The sequence below is a fragment of the Corvus cornix genome, chromosome 2, assembly GCF_000738735.6.
Source record: "Corvus cornix cornix isolate S_Up_H32 chromosome 2, ASM73873v5, whole genome shotgun sequence".
Taxonomy (NCBI): Eukaryota; Metazoa; Chordata; class Aves; order Passeriformes; family Corvidae; genus Corvus; species Corvus cornix.
Genome location: NC_046333.1, coordinates 29,733,841 through 29,751,329, shown reverse-complemented (window position 1 = coordinate 29,751,329; position 17,489 = coordinate 29,733,841). Strand labels below are relative to the sequence as shown.

General features: G+C 39.4%; 1 protein-coding gene across 1 annotated transcript in view; it reads left to right on the top strand.

Annotated features, from left to right (window-relative positions):
• Positions 1 to 11,054, top strand: part of SUSD5 (sushi domain containing 5) — a 41,567-nt gene extending 30,513 nt beyond the window's left edge. The window contains exon 5 of the mRNA XM_010398663.4: positions 7,614 to 11,054. Within this exon, the coding sequence (XP_010396965.1) occupies positions 7,614 to 8,896 (1,283 nt within the window). The 3' untranslated portion in view covers positions 8,897 to 11,054. The remainder of the gene's footprint in view (positions 1 to 7,613) is intronic.
• The last annotated feature ends 6,435 nt before the right edge of the window (positions 11,055 to 17,489 follow it).

Here is a 17,489-nt window from a genome sequence, read left to right as displayed (position 1 = left end):
GGAGTTATTTTTACTCATGAATATACCATCAGGCAATGGATAATCATGAGAAAAGGTCAAACTTGTTCTTAGTAGAAATAGGTCATGTCTGTGCACCAGGGAACCAGATTCTCAAACCCATCCAACTGGTATAGATACAAAAAACCTAAAAAATGAAAGCACCAGGATTTTCTGAACTCTTTCAGCTTCTAAAAGTGTTTTTACAAACAGCAGTTCAGATGATTAAGCAAAGCAATGCAGGGCATAAAGGTGGAATGTGGAGGGAAAAAGGAGAAAAAAGAGTATCTACATCTGATCATAGACTAAAGAATCATAGAAGAGTTTGGGTTGGAAAGAACCTTTAAAGGTCATCTAGTCCAACACCCCTACAATAAGCAGGTACATCTTCAGCTAACCCAGTGGGTCTGAATCTTCTATAATCTGCACCAAATTGATAATACTTTTTCCTTCACTGGGGTTGGTGGAAATGCTAACTTCATCACACGTAGACATAGAGCTGTATTACACCAAAGCAAGGAAGGGAAAGAATCAGGCCATTTAAGTTGTGTGTGTTTCACTGTTTTCTCTGGATAAATAGTCTATTTCCCCTGTTTTGCCTGAGCCTTTCACACAGCTGCAGGGGAGAGAAAAATATTTTTAAAAGAAATAGGAAAGTGTGGCTGTAAAATCACAAACATCAACACTGAAACTTGGGAGCAGATGTGATATTGTGGATTATGATTTTTTAAATTATTCAAATGCTGGGGGGCTTCCTCTGATTAATATTTTTCAAATGCTTTAAGGACATGGGATAGAAAATACAATAATTGTTCAAGTAATAATTCTATATTTAATCCTCCTGATCATAATTCTTTAAGAAAGATGACTTTACAGGATGATTAAAATGTGTGATACTAGGTTTCATTATTTTTAAACAAAGTAAGAATCCAATGAAAAAGAACAACAACAAAAAAGGAATTTAATTAAAAGGAACCCAGTTTAGAGCTGACTGATATTTTGGGGTCATAGGAGAGAGAATAACAATTATTAAGTACTCCAGAAGTCAGTACACAGACTGATTTTTAAGTGCTTTGAGGCACAAGAGCACCTTCCCTATTACGAAGGTTGATGATGGGACTTAATAGAGAATTTATATTCCTGTTGGCAGACTGGACCACTTCTGTCCTAGCAGGCTGACATTAATGGAAATGTTCATGAAGCCACTTCAGAGAATATTTATGTGCTATGTTTAGAGCCTGGTAAGATGATACAGTGCCCTTGCTCTGCATCTGTGCTGGGTGAGCAACTGGGAAATGTGAAGTGGTCCCGATGCTCTTACCCCAACACAAGGGGACCACAGGGACAAAACTCCGGTCAGAGCTTTGAGAGAAATAAGGTTCCTACATCTTGCACTCTCTGAGACTAGGGAAAAGTCACTATACTGCTCTTTGCTGCTTACTCCACATCATCTGTGGAAGAGTGATGACATTAATCCAATTTCATAAAGCTTGCTGGGATTTGTGGGTGTTACACCTTGAGTACCATTGTTCTACTTGGTAGCTACCCCATTATAATACTCAGCTGTCCAGGCAGAATATCAGACTAAACAGCAGTAATTGCATGTTTTTCTTGTTTGTGTAAAAATGTCAGACTGGCTTTACATTCCCAGTTGCTCACACAGAGCAAATATGGAATCACAGAACTATCATCATAGCAGTGTCTAAATATAGCACTTAAATGTTCTTTGAAGTCTCTTTGTGATCATCTTTCCTCACTGTTTTGATCCAGTAAGAAGAGATACAGTCCATTCTGGCACCTGGGATATAAGTGTGCAGCCATACAGTTGGCAGATTAGCAAATTAAAATGTAAAAGATACAGACACAATCAAATAGAAATATAATGCAAAATACCTGCAAAACTTGGCTCTGGGCATAACTGAACAAAATAATTTTGGCATTATATTAAGTGGATTCTGGATACCATAAAGTAGGATGGAAATTAGGAAAGCAGTATGTTACAAATGGCTATAATGTACATTGTGCACACCAGGTAATAGACAGTAATTTTTAATTAAGATGCTTTTAAAGAGAAAAAGTAACTCTGTTTCCTGTAATACTTTGCCATGAAAAGACGCTGTGTTCTAGCTGAAAACACAGGGATATTCAGCCCAACAAAGCAACCTTAAGGAGAGAACAGGGAAACACATGGATTTTGCCATTTATTATATTTTCTATTTCTGTGGAGCGAATGCATTTGCTTCACAAAATATATCCTGAAGAACATTGTAGTAAGGTCTGAAAGCAGATGCATATGTGCCATGCTTTGGCTGTCCTGCAAGCACAGAAACTAAACTGACAATTGCTAAATGACATTTGGGTTTTTTCCCAAAATAAACCATGAGTTCAATAGCAGAAGCATTAATACCAACACTTCAGTGGCGGGGGTCAGGGTTGGTCTGCATTAGGCTACATTCTCTAGGGTTTGCTTCCTCAAAGAGAAGGCAGATGAGATGGCTGGGAAATCATGCTCCATCTCTGCCCTAAAACTGGCTCAGAAGAATGTCATGTATCTATCCTTCTCTGGATTGTTTTGGGGTTTTCCAGCTATATGCCTGTGTCAGGAGAGTCTGTATCTTCTGCACATCTAAGGAATCTCTCCAGTGACAACACTTGGATACTCATCTAGTGTGTTCCAAGGTAGCCTAACTTTTCAAGGATCATCCTTCTGATGTCAGTTTAAGGAGGAATTGCCTGATTTTGACCACTTAATCTGCAGCTACTAGTCTTTTTGCCTGGCTGAACAATTTGCATTACTTCAAACATTGCTTTCTGAGTTTTCAAGAATTATATTGATTCACATTCATGTGGTCCATAAACATGACTAGTTAGCACAATTTCTTTTTGGTTTTTTATTTTTAATGAGGGCAATCAAACAAAATGTCTCTGGCTTTTGATCTTATTTGAGAATGCTTTTTTTTTTTCATTCTGAGAGTGCAAAGGAAGAGTTGTGATAGACAAATATAATCAGCTACAAATATGTCCATGGCCTGTCAAAACAATTGTTATGATAAACTTTGGTTCCCTTTTCAGGCCTGTCACAGGGGGGTTGTATTAGATTAATGTAAAGTATAGATCTAGCATGAACTGATTCTGCCAAATGGAATAAGTTAAAAAAAATTTGATGGGTTATTTATTTATATTAGCAGGCTTTCTGCTGGAATAAAAATTATCCTCTTTCTTGTAGCTATTGCAAAAGACTGAAGGCAACACAATTTCTGTAAAGCATATTGTGGTTGACTAGAGAAAAGTTTGTGTGCCTGATCCAAACCAAATAGATAATTCTTTGAGATACTGTAGTTCACGAATCTGACTGATCTTAGGCAAATCGGTCTACACGCACTTTTCCTTCCCACCCTTAAAGACAGATGTTGTCTTGTTAATGTTTGCTGTAGCTACTTTGAGATTCTTAGAATAAAGATGTTTTTGTGCAGTACAAATGTTTATAATGATGGTCTATAGAGAATCAAGTTTCAATTTCCTGTACTCTAAAAATACACCCATAAAATATGCAGTGCACTTTATGGTTGTCCAAAATAGCAACACTCAAAATAGAGCTTGGATGCCAATATGCTATCTAGAAGAAAAATTAAACTGATCCTAGAGTGTGGAAAACCAGACTCTTTGTTTCTGCCTGTCTCTATGTTTGGTCACTCTTTTCACATTAGGATCAAAAACTGAAGGACATGAAAGCTCTATAAGACTGGACACTTCCCGGAAAGGATTAATTATGAATTAAAAGGATTTTACGTTTAATTGAGCTTCACATCTTTGGTAGTATGTCACTTCAGCATCTCTTGCTGTAAAGTGTTCATTTCAGACTCAGTAATCCCTCAGACAGTGAATTAAAACTCACTGATCCGTGAGTCTGCCAGATGAGGGTATGGTCAAGATGTAGCAATGATCAAATATAGAAAGATTTTAGTCTTGGATAAATGAATTTCTGTGCTGGCTCTTCTTAAAACCAGACCTGCCTAGGTAGAAAGGAAGATGCGATCACTTTTAAATCAAGTTGGTGGGGTTTTCTTGCTAGTGGTTTTAAAAATGTGTATAAATAATGGTTACAACTTTTTGGATAAGAGGTGGAGCTGAGTCTAGTTTGGTTGTTGCTCTTCAGTACCAACACTAAAATTCAGGGAACTGGAGAGTTCAGGAAAGTGCTGAGGAGGTGAGCAAAAAGAAGTGCAGAAGTTGTGCAACCTATTCCTGGAAGCTCACGTTGGACTTAAAAGATTGTTGTGGTAACACAGAGTCACTAAATACTGACTCCAAGTCCCATTTGGAGGTCGGAGGCCCAGAAGAAAGAACAGAGTATTATTACTGTATAAGTCAATCCAGGATCATATAAATCAAAGCTTCAGAGTAAGGGGGTCTGCATTTCCTTTGATGGTTAGAGAGCTCAATAGTTGCTTTCATTCTGGCATCCCATAAGCTAACATTAGTTATGTTGATAGTCTTTGCTATAAACTCTACAAATAGAGGAGATTGAATATGAAAATATGTTAGAGCAGCTTTACAACTTGGGCCACAATCTGATTGTGAGAGGGAACAAGACTCCCTTATGTGGTGACGAGCAGTGCATAATGAGCTCCAATCTCAGGATCTCTTTAGACTACAATGGGCTTTTTCTTCCCTCAGCTTTGCATTAAGAAAACACCAATTCATTTCTCTACAGGCAGGATCAGGCCCAAAGACAGCAAGGATTGATGGAGACTTGACCAATGGTTCAACAATCCTTTAATATGTTCTGATAGAGTGAGGACTTGTATTTTCTTAGAAGCACATGCTTCTTCCTGATGTGCCTCCACAGGACCTTCTCCTAGAGGGCTGAAACAACATGCCATGGGAAACACTAAAGGGAAAGAGCTTCAAAATCTATAAAAAGCATGTTACTACAGTTGTTAAGCATTCTCCAATGATCCACTCATACATAAGGTGCTGGTCAATGAGATGAATACTAGCTACCCATTCATACTGCTAACTAAAAAAGAGCTCTGGAGGAAACAACGCAAGCACATGGATGTAATTTTTGTTCGTGGATGTGTGTGTCTGCTCTAGAACACCATAACATAAAAATTACTGTTTGAACCTCAGCTGGATTACTGTAGTGTGAAAAGTAAAGGAGTGTCAAAACCAGAGGTTACAAGAGACACAGATGTGAAGACAGACTGGTGTGATGATTCAACTCAAAAAAGAAAACAATGACCATAACAGCTGGTAAATGGTGGCTTCTCACACTATGATGTTCCAGTTCATATCCATGCAACAAACACCTATAGGCTGTCCTCAGACACACTGGATTTTGGAGAAGCAAACATGCCAGATATCAGCTTCTAGCAGGAGTCTGGATGATAAGAGGATGAAATAGTTTGAGGCACCATTTCTATGCAAAGAGAGCACCAGTCAGGTAGAAAAATTCTGAAGTGAAAGCAAGAGAAGGGACAAAGTGAGACTAGTGTTTGATGGTTAGTAGAAGTGCTACATTGTGATGGATAGTGCCATACAGAACTTCATGAATATGTTGCTAAAGTGCCTTGGTATTCAGAGTTTTCCTCCATTCATTTTCAGAAGTCTGAAATACTATTGGAAAAGATTTCAGGATTAATGAGGAAAGTGAGAGTCCTACCAGGAAGCTTTCCACTCTAAGAGTTGTATGCCCCTGACTGTTAAATCATCCTTGCACCAGACAGAAGTTTTTCCTGCTTTGGAGAGGATAGGGAGGATCTAGAGGATTACACAAGCAGATGAGGACACTGGGACCAGGAGGGAGAGAAGGTCTGTTGTTGGCACTTCCTGTGAGATGAGAGGACCTGCTAAGAACATCCAGCTCTCCAGCACAATAGCTTTCACAGAGGTATTAACTCTCTGCAGGCTATGTCACACTTTTGGGTTTCCTTAGCATAACTGCTTTGGTTTCTGGTAGACCCAGACACTATTCCAAGGAAAATACCTCTTGCTAATGCTCATTCTGTTTTGGCACCTGGCTTAAGCTGTTCTGGCAAAAAGTGAGCTGGTGTGAGCTCTATCACTGCTAAGTGGTTTTGGTCAGACTGGTTTGACAATATTTCTAATCTTTCTTAAGAGCAGACCCAATATGGCTCTGCCAGAAGTCTGGGAACCAGTCTCCAAGGAGAATGTGACTCAGGCGGAAATTGAGGTGGGCCCCAGATGAAAATGTAATTCAAAATTGGTTGAGTGTAAAAAGGCAAAAAAAGATAAGGCCTTATGAATGCATTCATCTGTAATACAGGTTCTCCTATTAATTTCTTGTTTCCCGTGTCATGCCAGGTCTATTGCTTCACTGTCTTCATGAAAGAATAAATACCCTCTTAAAAAGAAAAAATTCTCACCATGATTCAGTTTGTTTTATTTTCCATATCCCAAGGCACTACTTTTTATGACTTCTAATGCCAGTATAAATCTCAGAAATTACATCAACTTTCTATCGAGTAAAATTTGTGTGAGCTGAAAATCAACCACCCTGTCTAGTTCGGAAAATTTTTCATTGAGCTAAGGCTTTAGAATAGTGGAAGAAATATAAATTACAATGCACTATTCCATTCAAATTCAAACATTTAGCTTCATGCTTTGAGTCAAGTCTATTTTGCTATGAGTGGTGGGTCTTTAGAGTATTTCTAAATCAAACTCAAGCTCTGCAATGAATCTGCCTCTCTGTTGCACTCAGCTTTTTTACTAGTTTGATTTTGTGTTGTTTTTTTTTCCTCTTTTCTCCGTGGCAACGTTTAATTCTTTAAAATTGGAAGCCTGAGAGTTGATTACCGACAGACAGTATTATCACATTAACTAGGTGTTAGACTTTAAGTGTTGCAGACGGAGTTTTCCAGCCTTACAGGGTGCATCTTGCTTTCTTCAGATGAAAACAAGCAGAACTCAGTGTCAGCCTTGGTGGTGGAGCCTGCCTCAGTAAGCTCTGAAGAGCTCTTATGGAATAAGAAATACTGTTCTGGCCCCAGCTGTTGTATCACTGTAACACCAAGGTGATTGAAGGAAAGCAGTATAATGATAAGAACGTACCTTGATATCTTGAGCATAAGGTACTGAATATAATTCTTTAAAATCATCTGGCTCAAAAGGGTTGCTGTAACACTTCTAGTTTTGTCTGGGTTTGTTTTTTTTATTATCAATTAATAATTGATAAAATTTTTTGCTATACGTTTCTCTCCACACACATTTCTTGCTTGAATAAGATGAAGGTTTTTTCCAAAGTCTGGCAAAGAGTCATACTAGGGAGAGAAAAGCTTTGAGAAAACAATAAGCAATTGAAGGAAGTCTCCTAACTGCAGATAGTGAGTTATTTATATGCATTTTTAAATCTGGAAAGGTAAGACATTAGCAGTTAGCATTGACACATATTGTGATTTTTTAAAAAAACTTGAAACTGAGTAACAGCTCAAGGACCATGCACTTTTCAAATAAACAATAACACAGAATGAAAAATACTGCCTAAAAGTCACTTCTCATTGTACCTTTCTTCCTGGCTTCTTGTAATAAATGAGCTCAGTGTTTTTCCAGAGAATTAAATGTTGGTATATGAGGCTTTTTTTTGATGTTTCTAGATGAAACCGAGGCACACATTGACTATGAAGATAACTTTCCCGATGACAGATCAATACCTATTGTCGAGAATGACCACAGCAATGGCAAAGAGGAAATCGAGCAGGAGCAACTACAGCTTTCCTTCAGTAGAAGTTCAGAGGAAGGAAGAACTGGAAGTACCAAAGGGGTTACTCAACACACAGACATTTCTGAAAAAGGAAGCAGGGCACCAACTGAGTCCCCTGTGTCACTCTTAAGCCAAAAAAACTTGTTTTGGTTTCCATCAGAAACTTTCAGTGAGTCTAAATCAGAGAAAGAGACAGATGATTCCACTAAAGCACAGTTTTCTGAAGGTGATAACCACATTGGAGTGAAGACAGCCTATGATGAACGTGGTGCCAAAATGTTTTATGACAGTGAGGATTTCCCCATTGGACCTATTCTCACAACTAATGATACAAAGACAGCGATGGATGCAGTTGCCATCACCGACGAGTCATGGTTAGATGGATATCCAGTAACACAAGAGGTGGTAGAGGATGATGAAGAGGAGGGGGATAAAGTTGATGGTTCAATGGGAACAGAAGATGACACTGTTCTTACAACCGACCAACCAAATCATGTGGAAGTAAGAAAATCAGGAAATGGCAGCCCAGCTCCAGAGGAAGGTCTAACACAGATTGTGGCAGCAACAACAGGGACAGATGATGAAGGGGCTAAAGAGACACTGGTACCACTTACATCAGTGAGTGGTCTGGAGAGCTTTACTGTGAGCAGGGGTTATGATGATGCCGCATGGGAACATCCGGCTACATCTCTGGAAACCATGACTCAGGAGCCCAGTACAACGACACTATTTGACATAACCAGCTTAAAAACATCCATGTCAGAAACCTCTGTGACAGTCAGCCCCTCTGATCACACTCCATACATAGAACCAAGAGACACAACCACCTACCCAGAACAAGTAGCAACCACTGCACCAGTTCCAGACATCATTACTGACACAGCATCCCAGGAATTAGCTGAGCAAGAAAATCTCACCCAGGGCCTTGAAGAAAAGCCCATCCCCACTTCTGAGCCATGTGAGGGAGAGGATTGTCCCAAGTCCAGTAAAGGAGCTATCATAGCAGTAATAGTGATTCTTCTCTGCTTGTTACTGGTTGCAGCTGTGCTGGCAGTGTGGTTTTTCAAAAAACGGCAGCAGAAAAATTCTGTCTATAAACTAAATGGAAGGTGTCAGCCCAGACATCACTGTTACCACCACTATCACCACCAGCACATCGAAATGCAGAAAGTCTAACCAGAGGCCTTTCGGCAGAGATCAGAAGAAAAAACCTATTGATGCTAGAAGGATCGCATGACTCATGGATGCTAAAATCCAGCAGTGCAGAAAGCAGAAGAAAAAAAGAGTGCTAAAAGAACATAGAAGACAGAAAAGGTTTCATCCTTTTGAAATTGCAGTTTAGCATATTCGACTTTTCAGAGCTAAAGAATCTGTACATTTTTATCACAAGGGTCTTTTGGAGACACCAGCAGGACACAGCGTGCTCAGTAGTACATCTTCAATTTGTTCCGCTTTTACATTTTGCTCCTATTAATAATAAATTAATTGATTAATTTCTGTGTTACCTGGTTATAATGTAATGGTAGGGCTGGTCAGGCCTCTTTGGACTGTTCTCAGTGGAAGAGGAAAAGAAGGAGGGAGGAATAGAAGAAGGATGTTTTTGGAGCAACCACATATTTGGTGTTTGTTCCTTTTTTAGACCCTGCCCAAGCTGGTCAGGATAAACCATCATAACAAATTATTACCTGATGTGTCTTAAAAAGAAAAACTATTTGCTACCAGACTTTAATGGATAGTATTGCAATGATTACTAAGGTAATTTTCTTCAACGTTGTGAATTTAACAAGCCACAAATGTTGGATCATTATGCTACTTTTCTGGAAGGTGTTCTTTTAGCCTTAGTGAATGTCATTCTTATAACTAATCTTCCTGTAGAAATTATGATGTTTCCCTGGACTTCAGAGAATACTGTAAGTGCCATTCTTCCTTGAGTATCAGCAGGAGAGGAGTCAGAGCACCTTTGAATCCAGGTGTTATGATGAATAGCCTCGTTTTACAGAGCCAAACACTGATGAAGCACTTTCCAGGGGAACCCTATATAAAGTCGGCTGCTTTCTGAACACAATGTTAACTGACCAAGATACTGAATTTTAGTTCACAGCCAGTAGTACCTCTGGCAACTGAAGCCATGTGTAATACTTTTGCCATGTGAACTCTGTGGAAGGACTGATTTTTCACCATTCTGCTCTTGCATTGGCTGGAGGGGTGGATGCTGGCTGTGGGAGATGGGCAGCCCCTTTGCATGCTGCTTATTGTGGTTTTAAAGATAAAGCAGACCTGGGAAAGAAAGAAATTGCGTCTGGTTGATAAAATGCACTCAACTTCTAGACTGGGTGTTGGTGTAAAAGCACTGAGGCTTTTCCAACAGCATGTTCCATTTCCAACAGTTCTGAAAATACACAGGAAGAGAGGGGAACATGTTTTCTAGAATCCCTTAGCATAGTTTGTGTGAGTTTAGTATGAGGTCTTCCTTACATTTCTGAATGAACAAGAGGAAGTCTGGCAACTGTGAATAATCTGCAGGTCAGAAATAAATTCATCTGCCATTCAGCCTTAGTCAAAGAGTAAGAAAAGGTGCCTGGGTGGAGTTCATGTCATGCTCTGGCTTGAGTCACAGTGGTAATCACCTGTAACTCCATGGAAGGTAGGCTTTATGAAATGGAGTGCAGAATTGGGCCCATCTTATTTGCAGCCGTCAGTCTCAGGGCTGGTAAGCGAAACAAAGCATTTTTAGACAATGGCTATGTGTTATCTTGGAGAGTTTGACCTCAGAGTGGTAAGAGTTGAATCTTGTTGCCTGGCAAGAGCCGCAGTAAATAAAAAAGGACAGAAACTGTACAGATTTGTAAATACAACTCTGACATATGCATGACTTTATGCTTTTAATGCATTCTACACTATGAAATAACCTAGAATTTCTGTTGTAAACTATTTTTTTTAATGCAATTAAAAAAGAAAAAAACCAACAATGGATTTCACACTAAGCAACTTTATGGAGGCTGTTAACCCAACTTAAACATACCATCTGTAATCCCATGGAAATATGCTGAAAAATAAACATGGGAACGTCCATTAAAAATACTGCTTAACTGAAAGTTGCAAGTAGGTGTTACAGTTCTGTGTAGCATCACTCAAAAAGAAAAGTCAAAACTATTTGGCCCAGGAACTGAACGTGTAAAAATGAGACTCAAAATATAATTACGAACACAAATTGTAGAAGGATCTTATTTGAGACTCAGAAACACTTGTTATTCATGAACCAGAAGAAAGTGTACATTAACATAATGCTTCGGAGGTATTTAAATAAAACTCAAGTTACAAAAACACCAGGAAAGGAAGTGTGTGCGTGTGTTCTTGTGCAAATCATTCAGTTTGCCCACAAGTTTATGGAGAAAAGACAGGTCTGTTACTTTCATAATTCTTGTAGAAGACACTTTGATATTAAAAATATTAGCTAAAAAGTGTTTATCTTAGACTGCCAGCCCAGTTCTGCTTTAGAACATCTACCCTCCTTTGGAGCATCATCTGTTTGTATTCACAGTATTCACTTTACCATAATGATTCAAGGAATTTGGGAAAACTATTAAACAGATGGGGACAAACAGCTCTTTAATGATACATTTGAATTAGACTTCCTTCTGTGTGTGAAACTTGGCTGATCACTGATAATGGGAATGGCAAACAATACATACATTACACGATGAATACAAAATCTGAAGATGATAGTATCAAAACAGTAGGAGATGAATTACTTAGGAATCAAAGCTGAAACTTGCATCTGCATGTTGAAATTAGGAGAAGAAAAAGAAAGGGGGAAATATTGGAAGCACTTTTGTGATGGTGACATCCAGCCATTGATGTGTCACTGTGTGATAAAAGTCATGTACCGTTCTATTCTAGGGAAACCACATATTGCAAAGGGCTGGTCAGAATCTGCCCACTGGGGTCAAGACTGAGATATGATCTCCCTTTCCTCTATTAACCTGTTAACTTGGCCCCCATTTCATACAGATCTTGTGCTGCTGTGTCTGGACAGAGACTATACAAATTTGCTTCAGCAGGCTGAGAAGTGACACTGTGGTGTGTAACATCAAAGCTACAGGCAGTAGGGGGTTCAAATCCATGCAACCAAAAGGTGTTTGCTCCCCTTTGTACAGAAACATTTTAGGTGTTTGCTAAGCTCTCAGGCTGAAATCCCCTCAATTTCTGTGCTTGTCCTAGCAATATATGGTTATTGTGTTGTACTGCCTTATTGCTTACTGTACCTCAAAAGCTATTATGCTGGAGATTTGTTGCCATGGGCATTGGGCCCAGCATAGATTGATATTTTTTTTCAATGATTTACCTTTTTTTTAATACCAAATAATTTGTGATGCAAAGATACAACATAATACATAGCTGTGGAAGATCAGAATACGTAGCTATCAATGACCATTAAAAAATTACCCTTAATAAGAAATTACTACAACAATTCTAAGACTTGTCAAACTACAGGATTTCTACCAGCTCAGGATAATATTAAAATGTTTAATTCCTTTTAAGATAAGTGATAGTGAGAATGGGGCAAAGGCAGAGAGCCCCTTTTTTCTTTTCCTTTGAAGTTAACAGTCATATAAAATTACTCCTCTGACTCCCATATTTCCACTTCAAAGTAAGCAAGTTCCATTGCTTTGCAAAAGAATTAATCAGGAAGAAAAAGCACATTTTTTACTTCATGATGCTGAAAAGACCTACCCATGAGATATATCAATGGGAAGAAAAAGTTAAAAATAATCAAAGAAAACTTAGAAAGTTTTTCTACAGGAAAGGTTAACATTTATAAACTTCAAAGTTTGAACCCTCTACAGAATTTCATTTCCATATAACATCAGTACTTTAAGGAGAGAGAAGAGGGGAAGGAGGAGAGATGGATGCCTAAACCACTGAATATTTCCTTGCCAAAAATAAATAAATAAAAAGGTATCTATTTATTTCAGTGTTTTTTCCTAGGCACTGAAGAGGACTTAAGACACAAACCCCTGATTTGCTGGGGCGTGCAACCCAACTTACTTTGGCTATTTCTTACTTAACTCCTTTTTTGTATAGAGCTTAAACTCTCCACACTAGGTCATTCAAGTCTTGAGTCACCAGGAAAAAGAAGTCACTGTTTAAAGTATGGCAGACGACCAAAAGCTCAGACAGCTGCAATGAAGGATTAGTTGTGGGTTTTTCTCACTGCCTTGCTACAAACTGCATCACAACTCTATGTTCAAACATTATTAAATGGGAATGTTTTCTCTGGCACTGACTACTTCTCCCCACAGTTTAAGTATTGAATTTTTTTAACTGAAGTAGCTTTGGTTTACAGCTCACATTAGAACTTAAAAACATATTTCCATAGTAGCTGGCACATGCAGGCAACTGTTTATTCTCAGTACCAGCCATAATAAACATTTGTACATTTATAATCCAACAAATCTTTGTCTAATCACAACTCCATTTTCAGAGCTGTAAAATTTGCATGCTATTTAAACCATTTTTCATGAAGGCTCTCTTGAAATGGAAAGGTTTTCCAAGTGTGCCTCCATTATCAATACAGACCAATAATTCACTGTAGAGGATGTGAAGATATATGGTGGGTATTGATGGCAGCGGTCTACTGAGAAAAACTTTGTAAAGCAGGACATGCTATCAGATTTTCAGGGGGATAGTTTGTCTGGAAAGTATGGAGAAATGACACCTCCTCTGTTGGATGGGATCTTCAGATGAATTAAGAATGGCAACCGACTAACTTTTGGGTTTATATTCTAGCATTCCAAAGCAGCAAAGCTCTGGAAAATGGAGCAATTTGAATTTGCTTTTGGCTCAGGCCTTGTCAACAGAAATAATGAAGGTCTGCTTGCAGAATTGCTATGGCAAACGAAAGGGCCCAGCAGGACATTTGTACTCCCATTTAATTTGCCAGAACCGATCATTCTAAAAGTATTCGTTTTTCACAGTTGATTTTATTGGCAATTGGAATTGCCGAGGCACAGAACTATGGAGCCTGAAATGCTCTTTTATGGGAGCAAAATTAAGCTTTGAGGAGAAAAATCACTACCATCCTTCCTCCTTTTTTTAATGAATGTTGCTATTTATGAGGATGAATTAGCAAGGAGCCAGTAATAAAAAGAATTGCTATCAGTAAGAGTAGGCATTAATTTGAAAAGGATTATACTCTTAGCAGAGTCTGTGAAATGCATTGATTTTCAACCTGTGCATGTCCTCCCTTATCCAAGCTTTAGTTCTTGCAGGAGAAAGGCTGTCCTGACTGCCAGCAGTTGTATTTTTCACCTAAACAAATATCCACCTCAGTGTGACACTGTTTCTGACTCAGTTTAATCTTCAGTTTCCAAGCAGTTCCCCATCACGCAGGACCCCATTCAGCAAGAAAACAAGCCCAGGACTCACATGCATGCAGCCCCCTGTGCTACAAATCTGCCAGAAGATTGACTTCACCCACCATTCACCTCTAAGTGGTGACCAAACAACATTCAGATGGAACTGTTGAGGACTTGCTTGTAAGCAGTGACAGAGCATCAGAGGCCAACAGCAGCCACCAGAACAGCCAGCTTTGGTACTAGAAATGTGACACCAAGGTGGACAGACACAGTACCAATACTGCGTCCAAGCCTGTCACACGAACACGATGTGTTCAACAAGATGATGTTTCCATGAGCATCAGCACCACACGGTAAACCTGGCCACAAAAAGAAATGGAGACAAAGGTAAATATCCCATTGGGTTAGGCAGAAACTGCTAACATCTGAGGCAGACAACTCACAACTGCAGGAATTTGGGATGGCAGAAGGGAGGCAGGAATATTCATACAGCCTCACAAGAAGAGCTGGCAGGATCAGAGAAGTGGAAGAAGAGACACTAAATTATTACAGTCACATGTAAATGTTGGCATCTAACAATAGCAGCAGGAAAAGAAAAATCAGTTAAAAGAACCTGAGAATGCTGAAAAAAGCCACAATAAATACTGAAGGACTGGAAGAGGAGCTATTTCTCATTAGAAAAGAACAAGGGTTTGAGAACTACTTGTACTTATTAAGATGGAACTGGCTTGGGACTATATGTAGCGGAAATTAAGAATGCCAGAAAAAATCCACAGACACTTGAACAAAATGAAAAAGGGATCATGGTGCCATTTCACAAGGCCACAAGGGTATCAGTTGCCTCCTCAAGTTAAACGGATTGGTAAAGGATATCAGACTTACTTTAAGCAGACTTAAGAAAAATAAATCATTGGCTAATGGACATCTTAGTAAATAATGAAATCCCCACCTGAGAAGGCACAATAGCAGGGGATTTTAGCTGCAAGATCAAGAGCTGAGGAAATGAGTGAACATGAGAAAGTATCAGATAAGGAAGCCTTGAAGACCGAATCACAAGCTTGCCAGAAAATTGATAATACCTGAGAGACTGGCAATAGCCATTGAAAAACTGTTTGATGAATAGGAAAAATCAGGGTTCATAGGCACCAAATGTATGCCCAGTGTAATCTGTTGAAGTCGAATCACAAAACAGGTAACTCTGGTGCTCAGTTTTTACTGGTGGAATGAAAATTTGGCAGTATTTTACCATGTACTTTGCTTTTTGAAAAAGATAATAGGAATTTCAGATAATTAGTACTGGAAAGGGAAATGCAGTTCTTTAACTGGAGAGAAATAATTCTGGGTGGCCCAACAAAGAGGTCCTGGAACTTATTTTCTGTCATCTCGTACCTACTGCAGTCTATGCTACTTGCCCCACCAACAGGCAACATCTGCTTGGAAGCTTTATGCCCATGTTATTTCCACATGGGATGTACAGCCATGGAACACCTTGGGCTCAGGAACCTGAATTACAACCATTGCTCTTGGAGCCTTTGAGGCTTTGCACTGCAGTACCTACAGACAGCACACAAGAGCTAGGGCAACACAGGGCACCACAGGAACAAACAGCCAGGCAACAGCCAGAGCTTGGCAGAGCTCTGAAGTCACTTTGGTAAATGGTGATAGCGAAAAAGTGAACTAAAAATGCTGTTAAACAAAGGCAATGTAGATGGATAGAGCCATCTCCAACCAGCTCCACACCCTTTAATGGTGGAATTTCTGGATTTGAGTGCTACAGTATCAAAGATGTATTGGGTATCACAGAATCATATAATCACAGAACCACAGAATATGTTGAGCTGGAAGGGACCCACAAGGATCATGGAGACTAGCTCCTGACCCTGTGCAGGACACCCCAAGAGTCACACCATGTGCCTGAGAACATTGTCCGAACACTTCTTGAACTCTGCCAGGCTGGTGCTGTGACCACTTCCCTGGGGAGCCTGTTCCAGTGCCCAACCACCACCCTCTGGGGGAAGAATCTTTTCTAATATGCAACCCAAACCTCCCCTGACACAAGTTCAGACTATTTCCTTGGGTCCTGTCACTGGTCACCACAGAGATCAGTGCCTGCCCCTCCTCTTCCCCTCACGAGGAAGTTGTAGACTGCAATGAGGTCTCCCCTTATCACTGGTTGAGCTCCTGAGGACAAAATCTGGAGTTGTCCATGCAGGCTAGAAAGCAGAAAGACAAGAGAGGACTCCAGAGCAGTAACCTCTCCTTTGAGCATACACATACCTCCAAGAGAAAACTAAGGATAAATTGGAGAAGCTACCCCAGTAGGATATTACATGTATTTCATGGGGTGAAGTGATGGTTTACAATCAACTGCTTGTAAGCAACGTTTAAAAGCAAATTTCAATTCTTACATAAAATTAAAATGAGCGGAGTGCTAATACTGTGTAGAACAAAACCATGAGGAAATGTGATACACCCTCTGTCAGTTCAAGGCACACAGCAAGCCAGATTCCAGTCTTCTTACCACAAGCTGAGCTGGGCAAATCTCCTAAAGTTAAAAGGCTCTTGATAGATTTTCATTTTGAGATTAAAACAGTCTGCCCATCAACTTCAGTGGACTAGTTGTGATTTATATTAAAGCAGTTAAAAAAGCTAACCTGATCTTCCAAACATCTTTTACACACAAATTCAAATGTTTCACTGCTGTCATATGCTGAAGGACACTGAAACCTCATCCTATGGATTCTCCTTCTTATTTCTTACAAACACTCAATAGTGTAGACTACTACAGCTTATATAAACTATAGCAGCAACAACTTGGCAAGCTAGTGGGGATCATGTTTTGCCTTTTTAAAAACTCAAAGCAGGTTATGGGTTTGTAATTCACTTCCATTCAGCTGAATTACAGCTCAGTCATAGGAGGTGAACGCTCATCTGAATGCTCATATGCACTGAATGCTCATCTCCCCTTGATGCAAGCAAGATGAAATCACTTGCAGGACTTGATCCTTGAAAACAAAAGAGAAAAGCACAGGATGAAATCCTGTATCCTTCTCTGAGTTCAAGGGGATTTTTCCTCTTCAGTAGACTTAGGCACTAATTCATTACTCTTCTCTATCACACTTTTTTTGGTCTGTACCAATACTTCTGTATGGGACTCTGCCATACAGTTAATAAAAATGACATGAATTCACAGGTAAATATTTTTCATTATTCCACTGAAAATCACCTCAGTTCCCACCTTACTTACCTTTGGATGAAAACTGTGCAGATAGTCCCACCAGTCTGAAAAAAACATGCAAACTGTTTTTTTACAGAAGAGAATACTAAATCCATCCATCATCAGTATTTCATACAAGACTGGCCCCACCTCAACAAGGACCACAGGATGTTTCAACAGAAAGAGTAAGAAC